Source organism: Schistocerca cancellata, chromosome 6 (genome assembly GCF_023864275.1).
Source record: "Schistocerca cancellata isolate TAMUIC-IGC-003103 chromosome 6, iqSchCanc2.1, whole genome shotgun sequence".
Lineage (NCBI taxonomy): Eukaryota > Metazoa > Arthropoda > Insecta > Orthoptera > Acrididae > Schistocerca > Schistocerca cancellata.
The window spans coordinates 33,466,197-33,491,121 of record NC_064631.1 but is presented as its reverse complement, the minus strand read 5'-3'; the positions used below and the strand labels follow the sequence as shown (position 1 = coordinate 33,491,121).

At 42.1% G+C, this 24,925-nt stretch overlaps 1 protein-coding gene across 1 annotated transcript in view; it reads right to left on the bottom strand.

Moving 5' to 3' along the window:
* Positions 1-24,925, bottom strand: part of LOC126190885 (protein MTSS 2) — a 379,404-nt gene that overhangs the window by 5,540 nt on the left and 348,939 nt on the right. The window contains exons 13-14 of the mRNA XM_049931492.1: positions 8,174-8,301; positions 6,312-6,417 (exon numbers count right to left, since the gene is read on the bottom strand). Of these exons, the coding sequence (XP_049787449.1) occupies positions 6,312-6,417; positions 8,174-8,301 (234 nt within the window). The remainder of the gene's footprint in view (positions 1-6,311; positions 6,418-8,173; positions 8,302-24,925) is intronic.

Sequence of the window (24,925 nt, the reverse complement as noted above, 5' to 3'; positions counted from 1 at the left end):
ACCAGCTAAGTCATGATCCTAGTTGGTGTCTGTCAGTTCACATCACCAGCTATGAGAGTGTATAGCGACCAGAGTAGTGTTTATATTGGGTCTTTCCCTTCACCAGCAGTGAGGCTAACATGGAATAATACTGAAGTGCTTGTACCACAACACATGAAAGCTGTTTACGTTAAGTAGCAGCTATCTGTTAAAGTAAATAAAGAACCCTATTAATACATATGTGCAATTGTGCTTTGGAAAGAGTGGTGACGAGGCCATTACACTTAAGTTTTATTCTCTCGTTTACGTTTTATTGCTGCAGTATTATTCTGCACTAGTGGGACACAGTAAAATTCTTTGATAGACTATCAGTTCTTACCAGTCAAAATTACAAAAATTTAACTGAAGACTAAAACAATGAAAAATTCATGGAAATCTAAAATATTCCTGGGTTTTCCCTGTTTTCTCCTGGATAAAAATATTCCTGGGGGTATACACCCTCGCACAAGGCAAAAATTCTCCAAAATTTTACCATTTGACAGTGTTTAACACAAAACTAAATCAATTTTAAGAAATACACACACAGTCTGTTACGCTCAGTGGGGCAGATTTAGACTACAAGTTCAAAGGTCCAGTGCTCAGTCCCCAGTGAATCTTATTATTTTTTTCCCCCACTTCTTATTTCATCTCTGACAATGGTTTGTTAATACAAGAAATAACAAGCTACATTAGTTCACAGTGAAAAGGTTAAGTTAAGGGCATACCATCTCCAAATAGGACAGTGCCTGTTTAAGTATTCTGGTTGGTAACAGCTTTACTTACCATAATATAAGTAAATCATAAAAAGAATAATATAAGTAAATCATAAAAAGCAACCTGTGGATAAACTACTGAAATCAAAAACTATTATCTGCAACACAGTGCAAGGTTCCTAGTCGCAAAAAAAGGCACAGTAAAGTTGTGACCTATTAATCTTGACGGATGCAAATTTGTTATTAGTTTTCCTGAAATTCAAATATAAATCACTATTTTTTGTTGCATTATTGTGGTTTACATTATCATAGGATGCAGGAGGGTCTGCAGTTTTAAGTGGAAACAAATACCCCACAAACTAAAGTGAAAGAGTTCACGCCTTTCAGGTAATAGCACATACTACAAAGCAGTACAAGCATGTTGAACAGGAAAACTATCATGCATGTGTTTTAGAGCAATAGCTAGTGTGAACTGAGAGTCTTAAGATGCTTCAACACTGTAACTCACCTTTTAGTTAGAAGGCTAGACAGTTTCTTTTCCCTCCCTCTATAAGTAGCAAATCACACACACACACACACACACACACACACACACACACACGCTTTTTTTGTTTAATTTATTTGCCTATTTCCATCAAAGCATTAACTTATCACATTCATCAGTTATCACTCCCAGTTCTTCCCACTTAACAGGTAAGATCCCCCTAATATCATCTTACTAAAAAGCCTCACCTATCAATGAATGTGTCTGATCCAGTTAAATTTCTGAAGATACTTTTTCTTCCCAGAAGTGTGATTCTAGAGAATACAATTTGTTCTCCCTTTTTGATGCACTTTCACATAACTATAAGAAATCTATATGAAAAGTGTATTGTCCATTAGATGACAGAAATTATCATGATAGCAGAGGAAATATTTCTACCCATTTTCGCACATCCATTATGTGTTGTAACTAAAACTTGTCTTTGCTCCTTTACGAAATTCCAAGGAATGCATTCAGTTCCGAACAGGATGTAACAAAAACATTAACAATGTGTGAAATACGAGTGCTATCTTTTCCAGAATCATGGTGAGCTCACTGCAAGGAGCAAATATATTTTATTTGAAGAGGATCAAAACTGTAAACCATGGACGAGAATTTCTAAACAAGGACTCTAGCTGGTTTACTGGTTGTCATAACCTGTTACAGAAACCACAGAAACAATCTAATGTGATTTAAGTCTGTTACATTCCAGTCATGTTCTATAGGGGGGAAAATGTCTTTGTGCACATTAAATAGGATAACTTCACATTTTGCAACAGTACCATTAACACCTTTAAAGAGAGCTGAAAACACTTTCCTGTAATTGCCTTAATCAGTATGTTAAAGTCAAAATGGAGTACTATTAAAAGTACTGTTATGTCAACCTGACCAGGTTTTGTATATTCTCCCCATCTGGCAGAATGAATGGCAGCTCACTTGAAATGCAGAGCCAGTCCATACATTTGTATATTGTTTTAAGCCCCAGTTTGAAAGCAGGAGTCATCTCTTCCGAGTTATCTGAGATATTTGCTGTACGAATGAAATAAATAGCTCGAGCTGTCCGAGATCAACAGGTGTAACACCACGAACAAGTGCCCACAAAAAAACTGCCATCTAGCACCAACATTTTTGCTGCAGGAAAATGCTTTTCCTTGGTTAAAGTTGTTTATTCACTGCTGCCTGTCAATCATTTGCTACAGTAGCACAGGCAATAGCCTTCCATACTACTCTAAAGACATCTAGACTATCCAATGATGTTTCAGCATAATGACATCAGTTGTCACATAAGAGCCAAAGCAAGAGGCTATATAGAATCTGGTATGTTGATGAGTGTTTCAAAGGGAGCACTAGGCGACATTTGACAAACAGGGAAAAGGAGTACAAGAGAAGAGCAACCTGTAGATTTGAGGAATGAAACAGAAGCATCAGAGGACCAAACATGTCAAGATACAACGCCTATTGGAAATCCTTGGATAAAGCAAAAGATAGGCAATTCAAATGACAACAGGAGTGCATCAAACGAACAGGTGAAGGAAATCCATGCATCCAAAAAATGAGGCTGACAGAAAATGCAAAATCGCAAAGCAGGAATGACTAGAAGACAAATGAAAGGCTATAGAAGCATGCCAAACTTGGAAAAAAAATAGATGCCACCTATAGGAAAATTTAAGAGACCTCCGAATAAAAGAACACAGAGATCAGATGGCAAGCCAGTACCAAGCAAAGAAGGGACAGTTGAAAGGAATGTACCAAGAGTTTATATAAGGGAAACGAACCAGAGTTCAATATTACAGAAATAAAGATGAGACTGGAGATGATACAATGAGAATAATTTGTAAGAGTCAAAGGACATCATCAAAGAGAGGGGAGTGAGATAGGCTTGCAGATTATTCTCAATGCATATAGAGCAAATAGTAAAGGAAACCTAGAAGAAATATAGAAAAGGAATTGATATTAAAGGAGAAGAAACAAAAACTGTGTCAGTGACACTGTATTTCTGCCACAATCACATCAGACGATACTGATATAATTTGATTAGGAAATGAGGCACTGAAAGTAGTAGCTAAGTTCAGTTATTCGGGCAGCAAAATAGCCACCGATGTTTGAAGTAGATAGCAAGAAAAGCAATCCTGAAGAGGAGGAAGTTCTTAACACCAAATGTAAAGATATATATGTAGAGTGTCACTTCTGTACGTGAAGCATGGATGATAAAACACTTCAGAGAGAACAAAGAATGCAAGCTTTTAAAATGAGGTGCTACATGAGGCTGCTGAAGGTACATGAGCTGCTGAAGGTACATGAGACTGCTGGGTAGGTCAGATAACTAATGACAAAGTACTGAAACAAATTTGGTAAAGAATTAATTTTGGCACAACTTGAGTGAAAGAAGCACCAGTTGATAGGACACACACCAAGTCATCGAGGTACAGTAAATTTGGCAATGGAGAGGAGTATGGAAGGGTAAAAATTGTAGAGTGAGACCTAGGCAAGAATACAGAAAGCACGTTCAAATGGATCTACGTTCTTTGGACTGAAGATGACGACGAACAGTCAATACGTCAGTTCCGTACTTGTTTTTAGTGTTTCAAAATGACACTGCCTAGTAGCCAATATGATTTGATTCAGATGAACTCTGATTACAGAAGTCTAAGCACTTCATTACTTAGGCAACGTTCTAATGCAACACATTCAGTACAGAACAAAGGAAGCCCAAAGTTCACAAGATCTACTGTTAGCAGGTTATTATGCCACATCAAGGAAAAATAATATAATTTTTAAATAAAACTGTCAGTGCACAGTGTTCTTGTAGTTTAATTTAGCCAATATTCAGAGCACTACTGGTGCCCATTTTAAATTCATATCATGAATTGCTTTTGTGGAATAGAAAATTTTCACCCTGCTAAAGTCATTCTCCCACAAGCTTTTTTCCAGTCCTAGATTTATCTGTCTGTAACAAAAAATCAATATAGTCCTAGATTTCTTATCTGTCTGTAACAAATCATCAATAATCTAAGTTACAAGTACATTCTTTCACAATTTTATGGATAAGTTTAACATGAATTCCAGCAAAAACAAAAATTTTTACACCTACTGAGACACCATACAGGAAATTTACCTGTTGTTGAGACTGGCCTCTGGCGCTGCCCATTAGGTGGAAGAACTGCACCTGATCGGGGCAGCGTGCAATACTTGCTAGCAGCGTCCAAGCTACACACACTGAACGACACATCTAGAGAGGGGGCAAGAAACCAATCTAAACACACTCCAACGTAAGTTAGTAAACACTAATCTACTACACTCCACTGCAAGAAGAGATACTTCTAATATTTGTACTTTTCTGTATTTAGTCACTGCAAACAAGCACTACAAAAATCAAGATTTAAGAGGGTAAATCACAAAAATCGAATCAATGCTAGAGGTAGTATCTATCTTTTTAACTACTCAACAGGACCAATAATTCACAATCCTCCAATTTATATTGTTTCACAACACAAAGTTACACACACAAGTAAAAAGACAGACATCAATTTTTCAATTCCCCTCGCTTCCCACATTAACAATTTTTAACTCAATGGAACTGTGTTGTATGTTTACATTCCATTTTTAACCTTGTTCTTAAAAGCAGTCAATACAAATACGAACAAGAAGCTAATCACTGGAACTCAGTTTTCTAATTTATTGTCATCATCACATCATGGCACACAAAGTTGTTCTTTACATAACTATCAGTGTTCATCACTTTTGCAAATTGTGAAAGAATTCTCTGTACTCAGGTCAATATTTGTATCAGATAAACCCTTCAATTATGCGTAACAACAACAGCTAGCAACACACACTTAATAGCCTTCTCAAAAGTTTATTTTGTGTGTGCCAATGTTGTTTGACAGGCAACTTGTTCTTAGGAGTGTTTTTGCATTTTTGTGATCTTGAATCTTTGGAAGACTGGAAATGATAGCTTGGTTTTTGATGATGGTCTGCAGTAAGGGACAAAATAGGAAAACAATAGACTTTCTCAAGTAAACTCTTTTACTCAGACTACAAGTTTTGAATAGTATTCCAGAAAAGGATCCTGCAAAGTGGTTTTCACGGCAGTTGGGAGTGACTGGAAAACCGGGAGTGACTAGTTCCTCAAAAGTGTTGTCCAATTGTGTGGAAATTATATTTAACAAATGCTCTTTCTAACTATTACTAAATACAACCCCCTCCCCATTCAGACAACAAATAAAATATATCTGTGTGTGTAATTTGGGGGAGGGGGAGGAACGTTTGCTCTAACTTGAAGGATGGGGAGGGCAGACGATATAATTTTCTAAATTACTTCACTAACTGACAGTCACATGGTAATGCAGCAATTTGACTCAGTACAAATATGCAATAAAAATTTACAGTAAAGGGCAATTGTTTTAACATGCAAGTTTCAATACTTGGGAGGGATTTACAGTGTGCATTTCAAATGTAGGAATGCTGCAGGATATTATAATAATGTACAGCAGAAAGGTAAAGAACACACCACATGCAACTGTGAAAAATACATGCGGTATTTTAAGTATACATCAAACACTTTCCTAGATAGCACACCTGTATTTCCCTGAAGTCCATGTAAAGCTCTTTTGCAACTGCTTCCAAAATGTGAGAAAAAGGAAGATGCTGACTTACGTTCAACAGGCATTGTGAAATGTGATAATATTGCTATACTTTGTTTTTTCTCTTCTTGTGTTTATTACTTCAACAGTTCTAGTATTCTTAATAGTGTGGAAAAAGAAGCTGTTTCTATACATTTTGTTTTGCAACCTTAGATGTTTCCAAACCTCATCACTGCATAGATACTGCTATACTATTTCCTCAGTCACCTTACCTGGAAGATAACTTAGCACAAGTTCTCTAATCTTCTACAATAAAAAGGACAAAAGTAGACATTAAAAATGTATAAAAACTTTATGGCACTAAAACACTTTTATTGAAATGAAATTCTAATGGGTGTATGTTGAGTGGGTGTCAAATTTTACTTTGTCTGTTGTTCATACTTCTCAACAAACTTTTTATGATGTGTGGCTTACCTTCATTGTGAGCAGCATCTTCCATGGTAATTATCTGGCTGCCATAACCACTGGACGACTCAAGTGAACTTTCACTTGTGCTCCCATCTTTCTCTCCAGTTTCAACCTACAGAAATAGTTTGAAGAAAACAATTATTTATACGTTAAAACAAGGAGAATATGATATACAAACAAACCCTTTTGTTTTTTAATCACAATGGTACTTTATTAAATAGCTGTGAACCTACATTTCAACACAGCAATGTACCTGTCACTAACACACACTTATTTTCATTCCTTTACTAATGTACTCATCCAATTCTGATAATTCTTTTTATATTAACTGGTCACTGTTGCTCTCCAATAGAATACCGGTAAAGTATTAAAACACAGGATGGAATAACAGTCGGGTCTTAGTGGGTAGAGGCAGTAGCCATTTGTGTGCAAGTTGTTGCTGTGTGAATGTTTGAGAGTTCTATTTCTCATGAAGGACTGTCTGTAAACTTAAGTATTTCATTGTGTCTGTCTGCAACTCAATGCCTCCTCTATGCAGAAAGTGTTAACAACAGTCTTCATACTGTACGGGATCTCTCTCCACTCATCCACCACCGCCCAAAGTTCCACCGTCCAGTCTCAGAGGAGCATTCCCCTCGTGACTCAGTACCACCAAGGACTGAAAGAACGGAATTGCATTCTCTGCCAGGGTTTTGACTACCTCTCATCATGCCCTGACATGAGGAATGTCCTACCGACTACCCTCTCCACTCCTCTCACAATTTTACTCCTCCGCCTAGCGAAGCTACACAATATCCTCATCCATTCCTACACAAACCCTGCTCCCAACCCCTTCCCTCATGCACCATGTCCATGTACCAAACCTAGACGCAAGACCTGTCACATACATTGTCCGTATCCATCTAGCTCCTTTCCTGTTCCCATTCCAATACTGAACAGCATTCTATTCCACCACCGCACCCACAGTCTTTTTCCTTTTCTGCTAACCCTTCCCCTCCCTGCCCTCCTCTTAAGCTCCTGACTGCAGTTAGCTGCCTTGTTCTCTTTCCACCTCATCCCCATATACTTTACTGTCCCCACCCCCCACCCCACCCCTACTTTGCTATCCCTCCCCTCCCCACACCAGCCCCCTCTTCACACCTACCATCCAGTTACCTGTCCCACCATGTGCTGCTGCTGCTGCTGCTCCTCACAGTGTGGCCCCAGCAGCCAGACACACTGTGTGTGTGTGTGTGTGTGTGTGTGTGTGTGTGTGTGTGTGTGTGTGTGTGTGTAAGTACGTACGTACGTACGTGGACGTGCACACACTGTCTCTAATGAAGGCCTTGCTGGCCGAAAGCTCATTTTCTGACAGTATTTTTGTTGTGCCTGTCTGCAACTCAACTTCTCTGCTACATGGTGGGAAGCAACTATCCTTTTCATAATACTGTTACATTCCATCCTGGATTTTCCATAGTTTGAGTATTATCAATTTTTATCAAGAAATATTTATGTAATGTACGGCATCAAGATACTCCAATGTGCTGCTGAGAACTACATTTGATTATGCATTCAGTGCTCAAAACAAAGAAGAATAATAATATTTAAACTGCACAGCTACTTATTGCTTCAGTTTATTACAAGCAACTATCAGTGTAGTATTGGGATTAGAAATGAAATTTTGAAATTCCCTAACAACAAGTCAATAGCAAAAAGCCTTCCGTATTGTGAACTATTTGATGTACACAGCTAGTTCCTAGTGGGGGTTTTCAGTAACAAAATACTAATATTTATTTGCATATAAGGGAAATTATAGTTTGGTACTCGAGCCTACTGTCACACTAAAGAATGATTTACAGCAATGTTTCCTAGCACAGCAAATTCATTACCTTATCAGGAGTCTCAGTTGGAGGATTGGTAAGCTCTGGTGGCGGAGGTGGGAAGTTCATCTCCTGTGCTTTGCTTGCAGCCATACTGGCTAGTTCATGCATATTTACATACATAGGCTGTGATGGTTCTGAAAGAAAATCATTAATGAAATAAAAATACATTTTTCTTCTACAAAAGATAATTTAAATTTGACACCATAAGAGATAAACAACGGTCATCTTTTATCAACACTATAGGGTTGAAGTGTTAAAGGGGAGGGGGATGCACACTATGATCGAAATGATAAAGGATGGGGAACAACAGACAGTGTCAAAGTAACTGCTGTATCAGAAAGAAGTGTAAGTATCATAATAACAAAGAAAACCAACTGATTCAAAAATAAGTGAAGGTATTTAGCTCATCAGCTTTTCATGAAACAATGATAATGATTTAAGGAAAGAGATGTAGCATGTACTCCCTAAACATACAGTATTATAATAAAATTTGCAGAAATTAAGTTTATTCAGTTCCTCGATCATCACTAACCCAGAAGTCTGGTGACTGTCAGTCCGACTGTGAGGTCTTAAAATGCCTACAGCAGTGTATGCTTCCACAAATTAACCCTTTCGCTGCTTTGGATGCGCATATAGACCTTGTCTGGCCATTCCCCAGGTGCTGTGGACAAGTGTATGTGTGCCACTTTTGTTTTCCTACACTGCTATTGACATCTATGCACCCTGAGCTGTTGACCCTTTTGTGGTATAGACGCCTTTCGGCGTGCTTAGTCACAACAACCTGTGTACTGTGGATATGTATCAGTGCAGAGCTGTGTTTCCACATTGTTCTTCCAGTAGATATTCAGAGTTTCTGGCTGCATTGTTCAAGTAAGGGTCTATGTTTGGTGCTGTGGTCGCTGGTGTAGTATTTGACTTCACTTTGTGCGTTTTTGTTAGTTTTAACTTTGCCTTTTTCTATTCTACGAGAGAAATGTCACGTCACTGTGGTTGCTCAGAGAGATCCAGGAAATTCTAACTATGACTGACAGCAGTGATAACTCTTTAACAGAATCACGAAGTCTTAGTCTTCAGCCCTGTAGATCAGGTGGCACAACATCAGTCTGATGCTTCTGCATCTTTCCATTTTAAAAAATTATATTTATGTCTAGTCTCGATAGATAAAGTTTTGAGTATTAATCATACAGTAATGTATGCATCTCTTAGTGTCCCATCATTTGCAAAAAACTTCGTTTCGATATCTTAACTTTTTATGAAATACAACAGATGATGTGACCACGATTCATGTGGCACACAGACAGTATGCTGGTGCAATACACACAACCCTCCCATGGATATAAAAACCAATATCTTGAGAATGGTGATATGTATCACTCTGTTCTTACCTTTAAATACAATTTTGGTATGTTAGCTACATTTTATACAGTGCAAAAGACGAACAATACGTGAAGGCTGTGCAATGTGTTTTTATCTCTGTAAAACACTTTATTTATTGTGCAGTGCTTTACTTCACTGGATATAGCACAATAACTGATGAATGATGAAAGGAAATTCAGTTCCTTATTGAGTGAAGATATCATACTGTAAGATGAGAAAGAATCAAATTTTTTTCACCCAATAGTTAAAAATCATACGACAAGTCTTTCATTCGTGGTCCCCATGTTTGCTCAACTGCACCCCAGACAATTTGTGAACAGAATGACTAAGTGTGGAGTGGAAAAGTTATCACTGTGATTTCCGACGACTGTTCATTTATTGGACCGGTATCACTAACAGATCCATCCTTTCCTTGAGTTTTTTTATATATAATAGAGGGAAACATTCCACGTGGGAAAAATATATCTAAAAAGAAAGATGGTGAGACTTACCAAACAAAAGCGCTGGCAGGTCGATAGACACACAAACAAACACAAACATACACACAAAATTCAAGCTTTCGCAACCAACGGTTTCAACACTTTCAACACTACCGCTGCTATAAAATCCACCGTTTCTAGTTCACAAACAGTTCCTTTCAGCTATTAAACAACCTTTTCGGCTAGTTTTAATAACTTTTGCTTTATTTCCCTTTCCGTTTTTCTCACATCACCGATCTTTTTTAGCCGCTTCCCACAGGTTTTAACGTCATTATTTCTTCATCAGACAATTGTTAGCCTCATTTCCATAATCTGCCACCACCAAACCACTCCTTTTAATACATCCTCACGTAGTTTTTTCGAAATTTTCCCGAATTTCTCCACCCTTTAACGTGTTTTGGCGGCAACACAACCACCTAACCTTTATGCACATCATTATCTACCTACACAAGTTCACCACAGGATCAACATAGCCCAGCTCTAACCAACCCTTTTTCGCCTTTTTTCACACCAGATCTCCATTTGCTTTCTAGTTCACCTTTATCTCTCCCCATATATTTTATTATTTATTTTCACTTCAGCCTCATGTTACACTTTCCACCTTCTAGTACCATGTCACCCTCACAACACCTCCACAACGACCCCATTAAGTTTTATTTACATTCCCTCCGCAAACATGCCTTCGCCCTAGCCAGATTACACTCCCATATTTTATTTTCTCAGGCTTGTCTGACATTCGGCATCACCCCCAAAGGCCTCACACTTAAAGTTCCGATCTCTGGCTGCAACCCTTCTTTCCATCAGTTCCAAACTGAACAATCCATTGCCCTCACCCACCTAATCCTTCACCTACACATCCACTCAGCCAATCAACACACCCATCAACTCCTATCCTTAATAAAAGTCCTCAATCTTTCCTCTCCCACATCCACACCGGCTGTTCAGAGCATCCTCCTACAGGCAAACCGTGAATTAGAACAGCATGCCACCCTCCACCTTAAAAAACTATCCAATCTCCTGGTTTCCCACATCCGGAAAGGCAACTCACTCACCCTTCACAACCTTTCCAGCAAACCAATCAACACAATCTGGAACCACAACACCCCAATTCAGTAGTTAACCTTTCCTCCAAACCTCTCTCCCAATCCGAAACCTCTGTCCTATCCAAAGGTCTCACCTTCAGCCCCACTCCCAGATTTAACCAAACAGCCCTCACCAAAGATTTACCGTCCTACACCCGTACTCTCTGTTGGAAATATCACTTTGCCACGAAGAAATATGATCCTAATCCTACTCCTAATGATCCAACTCCCCATGACACTATCCAAATTGAACCATGACTGGAACAGTTCCGTCCTCCGTCACAGCGGGACCCACCTCCTCTTCCTCAAAATCACCCTCTCCTAACCTTCCAGGAATTTCTGACTTCCAGCCTTGCCTCTCAATCCTTCTTAAAAAACCTTAATCCTACTCCCAACATCACCAATGCTGAAGCCCAGGCTATCCGTGATCTGAAGGCTGACCAATCCATCGTCATTCTTCCGGCGGACAAGGGTTCCACGACCGTGGTACTTGATCGTCGGGAGTATGTGGCTGAGGGACTGCGTCAGCTTTCAGACAACACTACTTACAAAGTTTGCCAATGTAATACCATTCCTGATGTCCAGGCGGAGCTTCAAGGAATCCTCAGAACCTTAGGCCCCCTACAAAACCTTTCACCTGACTCAATCAACCTCCTGACCCCACCAACACCCCGCACCCCTACCTTCTACCTTCTTCCTAAAATTCACAAACCCAATCATCCCGGCCGTCCCATTGTAGCTGGTTACCAAGCCCCCACAGAACGCATCTCTGCCTACGTAGATCAACACCTTCAACCCATTACATGCAGTCTCCCATCCTTCATCAAAGACACCAACCACTTTCTCGAACGCCTGGAATCCCTACCCAGTCTGTTACCCCCGGAAACCATCCTTGTAACCATTGATGCCACTTCCTTGTACACAAATATTCCGCATGTCCAGGGCCTCGCTGCGATGGAGCACTTCCTTTCACGCCGATCACCTGCCACCCTACCTAAAACCTCTTTCCTCATTACCTTAGCCAGCTTCATCCTGACCCACAACTTCTTCACTTTCGAAGGCCAGACATACCAACAATTAAAGGGAACAGCCATGGGTACCAGGATGGCCCCTTCGTACGCCAACCTATTCATGGGTCGCTTAGAGGAAGCCTTCTTGGTTACCCAGGCCTGCCAACCCAAAGTTTGGTACAGATTTATTGATGACATTTTCATGATCTGGACTCACAGTGAAGAAGAACTCCAGAATTTCCTCTCCAACCTCAACTCCTTTGGTTCCATCAGATTCACCTCGTCCTACTCTAAATCCCATGCCACTTTCCTTGACGTTGACCTCCACCTGTCCAATGGCCAGCTTCACACGTCCGTCCACATCAAACCCACCAACAAGCAACAGTAACTCCATTATGACAGCTGCCACCCATTCCACATCAAACAGTCCCTTCCCTACAGCCTAGGTCTTCGTGGCAAACGAATCTGCTCCAGTCCGGAATCCTTGAACCATGACACCAACAACCTGAAAACAGCTTTTGCATCCCGTAATTACCCTCCCGACTTGGTACAGAAGCAAATAACCAGAGCCACTTCCTCATCTCCTCAAACCCGGAACCTTCCACAGAAGAGCCCCAAAAGTGCCCCACTTGTTACAGGATACTTTCCGGGACTGGATCAGATTCTGAATGTGGCTCTCCAACAGGGATATGACTTCCTCAAATCCTGCCCTGAAATGAGATCCATCCTTCATGAAATCCTCCCCACTCCACCTAGAGTGTCTTTCCGCCGTCCACCTAAGCTCCGTAAACTCTTAGTTCATCCCTATGAAATCCCCAAACCACCTTCCCTACCCTCTGGCTCCTTACCCTGTAACCACCCCTGGTGTAAAACCTGTCCCATGCACCCTCCCACCACCACCTATTCCAGTCCTGTAACCCAGAAGGTGTACACGATCAAAGGCAGAGCCACGTGTGAAAGCACCCACGTGATTTACCAACTGACCTGCCTACACTGTGAAGCGTTCTATGTGGGAATGACCAGCAACAAACTGTCCATTCGCATGAATTGACACAGGCAGACAGTGTTTGTTGGTAATGAGGATCACCCTGTGGCTAAACATGCCTTGGTGCACGGCCAGCACATCTTGGCACAGTGTTACACCGTCCGGGCTATCTGGATACTTCCCACTAACACCAACCTGTCAGAACTCCGGAGATGGGAACTTGCCCTTCAGCATATCCTCTCTTCTCGCTATCCGCCAGGCCTCAATCTCCGCTAATTTCTAATTTCAATTTGCCGCCGCTCGTACCTCACCTGTCTTTCAACATCATCTTTGCCTTTGTACATCCGCCCCGACTGACATCTCTGCCCAAACTCTTTGCCTTTACAAATGTCTGCTTGTGTCTGTGTATATGAGGATGGATATGTGTGTGTGTGCGAGTGTATACCTGTCCTTTTTTCCCCCTAAGGTAAGTCTTTCCGCTCCCGGGATTGGAATGACTCCTTACCCTCTCCCTTAAAACCCAAATCCTTTTGTCTTTCCCTCTCCTTCCCTCTTTCCTGACGAGGCAACCATTGGTTGCGAAAACCAGATTTTGTGTGTATGTTTGTGTGTCTATCGACCTGCCAGCGCTTTTGTTTGGTAAGTCTCATCATCTTTCTTTTTAAATATATTTTTCCCACGTGGAACGTTTCCCTCTATTTTATATATATATATATATATATATATATATATATATATATATATATATATATATATATATATATATATATATATAATAAAGACAGCAGGTTTATGGAAGAGTAGTTCGTGAGTAGTGGATTGCGGTGTGAGACTTGTTCGAAGTATTTTCGCTGGGAGGAATGCAGTGGGGAAGCCAGTGGGCATTCTGGTGAGATCCTCTCCTGGAACTGCAGGTTATGTAGCAAGAGTAAGTTGATAGAGGAGCAGGAGCGAAATATCTGTGCCCTTCAGGTGCAGTTGAAAAACTGCACAGGAGGAGCTAGATATGATGAGGACGGAGAAGGGGGTTGGGGAATGGGAGCTGGCTGTTGGCAAGAGATCTGCTAAGAGAAGAAGATTTTCAGATAGTTTTACTATTGGTGTTTACAATAGATATGATCAACTGTCAGAGTCTAGTGGAGAGGAATCTCTAGTAGCTGTAGATGCAGATGCAGGAAGTATGCAGCAGACCTCAGTAGTTACAGTGGCTAAAACAGTTGCAAAGTCGAAGAGGAAGAAGGAGGTTCTGCTGTTACGTAGTTCTCATGGCAGAGGTGTAGGCCAGCAGTTGCAGGAAGTGCTGGGGAGTGAGTACCAGGTCACCAGCATTGTGAAGCCCAATGCAGGATTGGCTCAGGTGACTGTTAACATAGGGGGGTTATGTAGGGATTTTACTAAAGAGGATCAGGTAGTGATCGTGGGTGGGGCTGGTAATAGTATTGATAGGGATGGGGAGTATGACATAGATGGTGACCTGGAAAAGATAGCCACTCAGACTGGCAACACGAATGTGCATTTTGTGTAACTGTTTCAGTGTCACGATCAGCCTCATCTTAATACAGCCATCAGGCATAATAACATGAGACTTGGGGATGCGCTGATGACAGAAGGCATGAGTCACATTTCAGTGGAGTCTATCAGCAGGATGGGTTTCCGTAGACATGGCCTGCACCTCTACAGGTATGGAAAGGGGAGGTTGGCAAAGCTTATAGGTGACAGCATAGGTGGGAGTGGTGGGATCACTCATGGGAAAATTCCTGTAGTAGTGGGTGTTAGAGCTGTACCTTTTTTAGACTGAAGTCAGCTGATAGGTATTCCTGCTTAAGGGAAGTCTCTCTAACAAAGAAACCACTTTCGACAAAGCTTAGGTATCCGATTAACGAGGGAATTAGTATATTTCATCAAAACATACAAGGCATTAGAGATAAAGTTAGTGAATTACTTATAGATGTTGACTCTGAAATTATTGGTATACCTGAACACTTCTTAAATAAGGAGATAATTCATAGGCTTCCTTTACCAGGATACAGGTTGGCTGGCAGCTTTTCTAGGAGCTCTTCGCGGTGTGGGGGAGTAGCCATGTATGTGAAAAACGGCATCCCATTTGAGTCAATTGATGTTTCAAAGTACTGCACTGAAAAGGTGTTTGAATGTTGTGCAGGTGTGGTTAAATTTAATGGAGCTAAACTTCTAATTGTTGTTATTTTTAGATCCCCAGACTCCAATTTCACAACATTTCTGCTAAAGCTAGAGGAGGTTCTTGGTTCACTTTATAGGAAGTACAAAAAGTTAGTTATATGTGGTGACTTCAATATTAATTGTATAAGTGATTGTGCAAGGAAGAGAATGGTGGTAGATCTTAATTCATATAATCTTATGCAAACCGTATTCTTTCCAACGAGAGTGCAAGGGAACAGTAGAACAACCATAGACAACATTTTTGTTCATTCCTCATTACTAGAAGGGCATTCTGTTAGCAAAAAGGTGAATGGCCTTTCAGATCATGATGCACAAATTTTAGCTCTAAAAGATTTTTGTGCTGCAACATGTGTTAAATATAGTCATCAGCTGTTTAGGAAAGCTGATCCAGTTGCTGTAGAGACCTTTGTAAACCTTATCAAGGAACAAGAGTAGCAAGATGTTTATAGCTCTGATACAGAAGACGATAAATATAATACTTTTCTCATGCTCTTTGAAAGTTGCTTTCCGTAAGAACGTTCAAAACAGGGTACTAGCACAAACAGGCAGCCTGGGTGGCTGACTAGAAGGATAAGAATATCTTGTAGAACAAAGTGGCAATTATATCAAAACGTTAGAAACAGTCAAAATCTAAATGCAGCAGCCCATTACAAACAGTATTGTAAGGCGCTTAAAAATGTTATTAGGAAGGCAAAAAGTATGTGGTATGCAGATAGAATAGCTAAGTCTCAGGATAAAATTAAAACCATAGAGGCAGTCGTAAAGGAAGTGGCTGGTCTGCAGAGACATATCGAGGATATAGAATCGATGCGTAGTGGGAATGTCCGTGTTACTGATAAGTCGCATATATGTACAGTATTTAATAATCACATTCTGAATATAGAAGGTGAACTAAATAGAAACCTAGTCCCAACATGGAATCATATAGCGTTCGTAGAAAAAAGTGTTCCGAGACTGTTACCTGAAATGCTCCTCCATGATACTGACAAGAGGGAGATTGAGTTAATAATTAAATCACTAAAGACCAAGAACTCTCATGGATATGACGGGGTATCTAGCAGAATACTGAAGTATTGTTCTATGTATGTTAGCCTAGTACTTAGATATATCTGTAACTTTTCCTTTAGGAGTGGTCGGTTTCCTGACCGATTAAAGTACTCGGTAGTGAAGCCACTTTATAAAAAGGGAGACATTGATAATGTTGGCAATTTTAGACCTATTTCTATGCCATCGGTGTTTGCTAAAGTTATCGAGAAGGTTGTATATACAAGCATTTAAATTCACATAATTTGCTGTCAAATTTACAGTTTGGTTTTAGAAATGGTTTAACAACTGAAAATGCTATTCTCTTTTCTCTGTGAGGTTTTGGACGGATTAAATAAAAGGTTGCGAACGCTAGGTGTTTTCTTTGATTTAATGAAGGCTTTCGACTGTGTTGACCACAAAATATTACTGCAGAAGTTGGACCATTATGGAGTAAGGGGATGGTTGGTTGGTTGTTTGAGGTTTAAGGGACCAAACAGCAAGGTCATCAGTCCCTTGTTTCAAATAGGCTCCATTCCGCTAATGGGACTTCGCAGTAAAGTCAGAAAAATAAAACGGAAAAAGGTAAAAACGTAAAAGGGCAGTCATGTTGTCATTGGTAAAAACAAAATGAGGGAAGTCGGCAAGAGAACGAACCCAACACTATGCTGAAGCAGCATAGGCAAGACCACCTGTGACGTATAAGGTACAACTGCTAGAATATAGAAAGTATGTATGGGAATAGAAAGACTAACCAAGCCTTAAAAAAAGGGGGTAAAAACAGAGTAAAAGGGGAAGAAAAGAGGATTTCGGTCAGGGAGGGGAATCTGGAATCTCCGAACACTGCTTACAGTGGGAGACACCCAAACACTCACCGCCCTGCCCCAACACCAGAGAGAGATTAAAAACCTTAAAACTGAGAATAAAAACCACTTTCCCGGAGGAAACCAAGAACCAGAGAGACCATCTGGGAATCGTCAGCCAACATCAAAGGTAAAGTGTTGGGGAGCCTATACTTAGCACGCAGAGCCAAAAGAAGGGGGCATTCAACCAAAATGTTGGCTACTGACTGGAAGGCTCCAGAACCACATAGTGGGGGTGGCTCATCACGCAAAAGAAAACCATGGGTCAGCTTGGTATGGCCAATGCTGAGACGACACAGTACCAACTCAGACTCTGAATGACCGATGGATCAGGAACTGGTGGATAAAAATCGGGAGTGGGCCCCGAAGATCCCACTGATGAAGGGTAAGTAAGATGTGATGGTGCCAGGCCGTGTCACAGACCTTGCGAAGGTCAAAACACACTGCAACCAAATGGCGGCGCTGGGAAAAAGCCCGTCGGACTGCGGACTCCAAGCGGAGTAAATGATCGACTGGAGACCGTCCTTCTCGAAAGCCACACTGGTAAGGGGACAATAGATCCCGAGATTCGAGGACCCAATTGAGCCGACGGGCTACCATCCGTTCAAGTAACTTACAAACAACATTGGTCAAACTAATTGGCCGATAGCTGTCAACAGGTAGGGGGTTCTTACCAGGCTTAAGGACAGGAACCACAATGCTATCCCTCCACTGAGAAGGGAAGTCACCCTGGAGCCAGATACGGTTAAACACCCGAAGAAGATGTTGCCGTTGTGGAGCACTGAGATGTTGAAGCAGTTGGTTATGAATGGAATCTGGGCCAGGAGCCGTATCATGAGAAGAAGATAGAGCAGAAAGAAATTCTCATTCAGAAAAGGTTCGTTGGAAGATTCTGACTCACAAGGGGTGAAACATAAGGTGGAAGCTTCAGCCCGCTGTTTTTGATGAAGGAAAGCAGCTGGATAGGAGGCTGCCACTGATGCCACTGCAAAATGGGTCGCTAGATGTTCTGCAAGAACTAACGGGTCCGTACAAATGCCATCCGGGAGGTGAAGGCTTGCGAGGGTGGACTGCTGATGGCAACCTTGGAGAGAGCGAAGTGTAGCCCATACCCGTGACAGAGGGACAGTAGAACCAAGGGAAGAAACGAATTGTTCCCAACATATCCGCTTGCTCTGTTTGATTAAATAACGGGCTTTAGCGCGATGGCGTTTAAAGGTAGTAAGGCTGGCTACGGATGGGTGCCTCTTAAAGTGTTGCAAAGCTCGACTGCGATCACGGATGGCAATGGCAATAGCCGTACTCCACCACGGGACTTGCCGGCGATGAAATAGTCCAGATGAGCGCGGGACAGCAAGGCTAGCAGCGCGAACAATCTTGTCAGACACGTCACGTAGGACGTCATCAATACAACCCGACAAAGAGAGAGAAAACGCGACCTGTGCAGTGTATAGAGGCCAATGTGTGATGATGATGATGATGATGATGATGTTTGGTTTGTGGGGCGCTCAACTGCGTGGTTATCAGCGCCCGTACAATTATCCAATCTTTCCTCAGTCCAATGTCGCCACTTTCCTGGATGATGATGAAATGATGAGGACAACACAAACACCCAGTCATCTCGAGGCAGGTGAAAATCCCTGACCCCGCCGGGAATCGAACCCGGGACCCCGTGCTCGGGAAGCGAGAACGCTACCGCGAGACCACGAGCGGCGGACAATATAGAGGCCAATAGGCGCGTTGGAAAGACCAATGAGGCAACCTGTCCATCGGGGAGCGGGAAGGGAGCGTGATAATCAACGGGAAACGGTAACTATCACAAAGGTCGTCGTGTGGCGACCAGTGTAATGAAGGGAGGAGAGAGGGAGAAGAAAGAGAAAGATCAATGGCAGAAAAGGTACCATGACCGGCACTGAAATGAGTAGGGGAGCCATCATTAAGAAGGCACAGGTTGTGGTCTGCAATAAATTGGTCTATAAGAAGACCTCGTCTAGATGGAAAGGCTGCCCCACAAAGGATGATGAGCATTAAAATCCCCGAGGAGGAGGAAGGGAGGAGGGAGTTGCTGAAGAAGGGCGGTTAAGGTAGCAGGTGTAGGAGTCCTGTCAGGAGGGAGATAAAGATTGCAAACTGTTATTGCACGGTCGAAGTGGACCCCAACAGCAACCGCTCTCAATGTAGTTTGAAGAGGAATCCACGTGCTAGCAATGTCTGTACGGACCAATGTACAAACGCCACCAGAAGCCCGCAGGGGTCCGACCCGATTTCGACAGAAAACACAGAAACCACGGAGGGTTGGTGAGTGAGCATCAGTAAAATGAGATTCCTGGAGAACCACACAAGCTGCAGAGTAGGACGAAAGAAGGGATTTAAATTCCGGAAGGTGACGATAGTAGCCATTACAATTCCATTGGAGAACCACAGAACGATGGTTTAAATGGGGGCTGAACACTTTAAATCCAGTCATACCGCCGGGTCCCCACCCGTCACCAACAAGGAGGGGGCGACATCCATGAACGACAGGTCAGAATCCGGTTGTGAAGTCGGGGAAGGGACCTCCGGGGACACCAGAGGCTCTTTGTCCTGGGACTTATGTTTCTTCTTCTTTTCAGGCTGAGATGGAGGAGGGCTGTGTGGCATAAAGGAGCCAGCTGCAGCAAGATCAGGAACAGAAAGAAACTGGGCGACCTGGGGGCCGACAGAGCGCGGCTCTCGCGGTCGTCGCGCGGCAGCAGACCTTTGGCCGGGAAGGGGCATCCCGGGGGAGGCGCCCTTGACCGGCAGACGCCGAAGGAGTGGGACACTTCTCCGGCTGGGGAGGGGCAGCAGCGCCCATAGGAGGTGGTGTGGGAGCCGCAGGGGAGGGGGGGAGGAGAGGGGTCCAGGATGAGGGTAAGGAAAGGGGAGGGAGGGGTGAAGACGTAACCAAGGCGTAACTAGATGTCATGGACACAGGGTGGAGTCTTGCATATTTCTTACGGGCCTCTGTGTAGGTTAAACGATCGAGGGACTTATACTCCTGTATCTTTTTTTCCTTCTTATATACTGGGCAATCTGGTGAATGTGGAGAATGACTACCATGACAATTTACATAGACAGGAGGGGGAACACAGGGACTCCCCTCATGGAGTGGACGTCCACAGTCACCACAGAGAGGGGCCTGTGAACAGCGGGAAGACATGTGTCCAAAACGCAAGCACTTAAAACACCTCATAGGAGGTGGGATGTACGGCTTCACATCACAACAATAGACCATAATCTTAACTTTCTCAGGGAGGGTATCCCCTTCAAAGGCCAGGATAAAGGCACCAGTATCAATACGATTGTCTTTAGGACCCTTCTGAACATGCCAAACGAAGTGAACACCCCGCCGTCCGAGATTGTCCCGAAGTTCCTCATCAGTTTGAAGGATGAGGTCCCTGTGAAAAATCACACCTTGTACCATATTTAGAGACTTGTGGGGGGGGGGGGGGGGGGTAATGGACACAGGTATTGTGCCAAGATGGGTACAGGCATGAAGGGCCACAGATTGGGCAGCTGAAGCAGTTTTTATCAGCAACGAACTCGACCGCATCTTGCTCAGGGAGTCCACTTCGCCAAACTTGTCTTCAATGTGTTCCACAAAGAATAAAGGTTTGGTATTGGTTAAAGTATCTCCATCAGTCCTGGTGCAAACTAGATAATGGGGGAAAGGTTTTGCCCCTAGCCGACGGGCCTGACCCTCTTCCCAGGGGGTAGCCATGGAAGGGAAGGCCAAAGGAGCAAGAGAAGCAGCACTTGAGGAATCAGTTCCACGCAGAGAGACGGCCGCAGAAAAACGGCCAAAGTCTGGACCCATATGCGTTTCATTTGCATAGCGTCCGCCCTGATACCACCCACTCCGATCAGGGGCTCTCCTCATGGGCGCCACCCAGCCACAGCAAGGGCCGTCTGGCACGGCGGCCATTGCCGGGAGTTCCAGGATGACGAGCAACCACTCCAAGGCATGATGCATGAGGTGGTCACAGCTCAGGTATCAGAAGTGTGATCCCTGTGTGTTCAGGGGGCTCAACCAAGAGGGTACATAGCGACCCCACCACACGGGCTGGCTACCGTGCTGGCTATGCACCCTAGCATCAGACAACGACGTGAAAGAAAAGATGAAATGTACTAGGAGGGCGCACGTCGGAGACACTAGGTAAGGTGCTCTTCCCCAAATGGCTCACACTACGGAGGAGAAATTTTGTAATGGAGGTCAAACCCCAGAGGGGGACCAAGGAATGCCAAAAGGAGGAGATGATTATGCAACAAAGCCGAGTTAGAAAACCAACAGAACCAGGAGGATAGCGGGGCCAACATAAGCAAGGACACCAAGAGAGGGAGAGGAGAGGGCGAGGGGAAAGGAGCAAGGAAGGGAAGGGAAAGGAAATGCAGCCCTGGAGAGAAAGAAGGCTGCAATGGCTCGGGGCCCCGTGCTCACCACGCACATATCCACGAAAGAGTTGTGGACCCCCTGGGGGGGAGGGGGGAGGGGGGGGGGGAGTAGCTTACAATTGGTTCACCTCTTACTTTGAGAACAGAAAGCAGAAGGTAATTCTCCGCAATATTGAGAGTGGTAGTGATGTTCAGTCCCAATGGGGCACTGTTAAGTGGGGCGTTCCCCAAGGGTCGGTGCTGGGGCCACTGCTGTTTCTTATTTATATAAATGATATGCCTTCTAGTATTACAGGTGATTCAAAAATATTTCTGTTTGCTGATGACACCAGCTTGGTAGTAGTGAAGGATCTTGTGTGTAATATTGAAACATTATGAAATAATGTAGTTCATGAAATAAGTTCATGGCTTGTGGAAAATAATTTGATGCTAAATCACAGTAAGACTCAGTTTTTACAGTTTCTAACTCACAATTCAACAAGAACCGATATTTTGATCAGACAGAATGGGCATATTATAAGCGAGACAGAACAGTTCAAGTTCCTAGGCGTTCGGATAGATAGTAAGCTGTTGTGGAAAGCCCATGTCCAGGATCTTGTTCAGAAACTAAATGCTGCTTTATTTACCATTAGAACAGTATTGAAATAAGTGACACTTCAACACGAAAAGTAGTCTACTTCGTATATTTTCATACGCTTATGTCGTATGGTATTATTTTTTGGGGTAATTCTTCTGATTCAAAAAGGGTATTTTTGGCTCAAAAACGGGCTGTTCGAGCTATATGTGGTGTAAGTTCGAGAACCTCTTGTCGACCCCTATTCAATAGTCTGGGAATTCTGACATTGCCCTCACAGTATATATTTTCTGTAGTGTTGTATGTTGTTAGCAATATTAGCCTATTCCCAAGAGTTAGCAGCTTTCACTCAGTTAATACTAGGCAGAAATCAAATCTGCATGTGGAATGCACTTCCTTGAATCTTGTGCAGAAAGGAGTGCAGTATTCTGCTGCATCCATTTTCAATAAGCTACCACAAGAACTCAAAAATCTTAGCAGTAGCCCAAACACTTTTAAGTCTAAACTGAAGAGTTTCCTCATGGCTCACTCCTTCTATTCTGTCGAGGAGCTCCTGGAAGAGCTAAAAAATTAAGCAAATTCCAGTGTTACATTGTTGATTTTCTTAGTTAAACTTACGACTTGTTACCTGAATATGTTTTTTTATATTTCATTTTATCCCTTTCTAATATCGTGTTATAATTTCATGTATTGACTTGTTCCATGACCATGGAGACTTCTTAATTTGGTCCCACGGAACAATAAATAAATAAATAACTATGAAAGAAGTTGCTAAGGTAATTTAAAGAGACACTGCGTTCATCATAGGCTTCTAACATCCTGCTAAAACCTCCAAGAAAGGTGGAATTCCTAAGCATGAAACAATATTGACAAACCTGTGTGTGTGTGTACTGCAGTTATTCATTTCTGGAGTTTTAAGTGAGAAACTTATGTTTTTACAGTAACTGTATTTATTTTGTATTGAGGGAGGCAAAACGCGGATTGACAGATGAAATCTTCACGCCCAGCCCTACTGGCAGTGGTGGCTCACAAGTATACATTCTGGGTGTACACAAATTTTTAACAGTCAGAAAAACTTGATAGTGTGAAATTAATAGTATCTGCTGTATTACAGTTATGCTTATCAACAAGTTTATACTAAGAAGAGTAAGATGCATAACTTATCTGACGAAAGAAATAATAGTTTTTGTGGAATTTTTTTGTTTTATACACAACTAACTACAGTTTAGGGCAATACCGAAATAATGTGTAAGCTTTTGCAACTCTCCACTTACCATTTTTGTGTAAGTGAGCATTTTTGTACGACAAATGTACACTGTCCCTAACAGCTGTATTAGCCCTAGGATGCCCAAGCCTTTTTTTCTAACTTGGATGCCTAAGGGGGTGGGGGGTTCGGCGAACCCACAGGTATTAAATAAGTTTACTGACGAAAAATTACAACTTTCAAAATGGTTTATGTATTTTAACTAAGGCATCGGTTTATGAATGTTGTTAATTGTTATAAATATTGGATTGAGTGAATAAAAAATTGACATATTGCAATACAAAATACAGATGTGTTCATATACAATAGACTACTCTGAGTCTTCAACTTCAAGGCAAGATACACACTTCACAATTTTTTCTGAATGTGTGTACACACATGTTTATGACACTGTCCACAATACTGTTTTGGTTTACTTAGGTTGTTGTATTTCTGCTTCCTTGTTTTAGCTTTTCTTACACAAATATGGCACCAACCTTTCCCTGCAGGAGGCTGACATGCTTCTGTTGTCACGTCTTTGATCTTCTTTTGTAGAATAGTCTCCATTGATTGAACAATTTGGTTAGATAACCCTCTTGCATTGGCACTTCTTTCTTCTACCTGCAATTTCACTAGTTCCATCCTAGCTTTCAGAAGAAAAAGTTTCCGTTTGTTGTGTTTCTTTTCATTCCATCTCGGATGTTGCTGGATGAATATGGTGGTTGCATTGATAGCACAAATGTCGATGAGAGAGTAAAATACAGAAAGAGGCCATCTCTTTGTTCCCCTCTTGCAGGTGTACATACGCGCCATTTGATCAATGGTATCAATTCCACCTTTAGTGGAATTATAATATGCATTTATCTCGATTTTATTCTTCTCTCTTCCAACAGTGCCTTTATCTTGGTGCACTGTTGCCAAACATCAGTAAGTTTTTACTTGGTTTTGTTTTGCTGTGTAGGACACCAAAGTTACTGGAGGCCTATGTGTTGGGAACCGCACTAACTCACTGCAAGTTTACAAGATAAATAACAGCCGACTGACATCAACAATCACTTCCTCTGAAAGTAAACCGATTGTTGTGAATATCAAGAATACCAACCAACAAGAAACTAACTTGAATTGTTGTAGAGATGAGAAATACAAAATCCTACTAAGGGAAATTTTCTATAGCATGGAAGCCTAAGGGGGGTGGGTTGGATGTTTGTTGGACCCATAATAAGTTTATTTATTTTTTCTTTCAAAGCAGGAATTTTCTATAAAATATATAGACACTAACGTTTCATAAAATAGCCAACAAACAATAACTCAAAGGGAATATGTAGTATGAAAGTTACTTGGGCAAAAGCAGGGGACATAAAAAAATTGTGGCTTCGACGAACCCCCCCTTAGGCGTCTTAGGGTTAGTTCACGAATTTACTTCCGGGCTGAAAATCAGATATTCTTACACTGCACCCACAACAACAACTTGTCCTAACTGTATACTTCCTTGTTGAATGTTCGCTTGTAG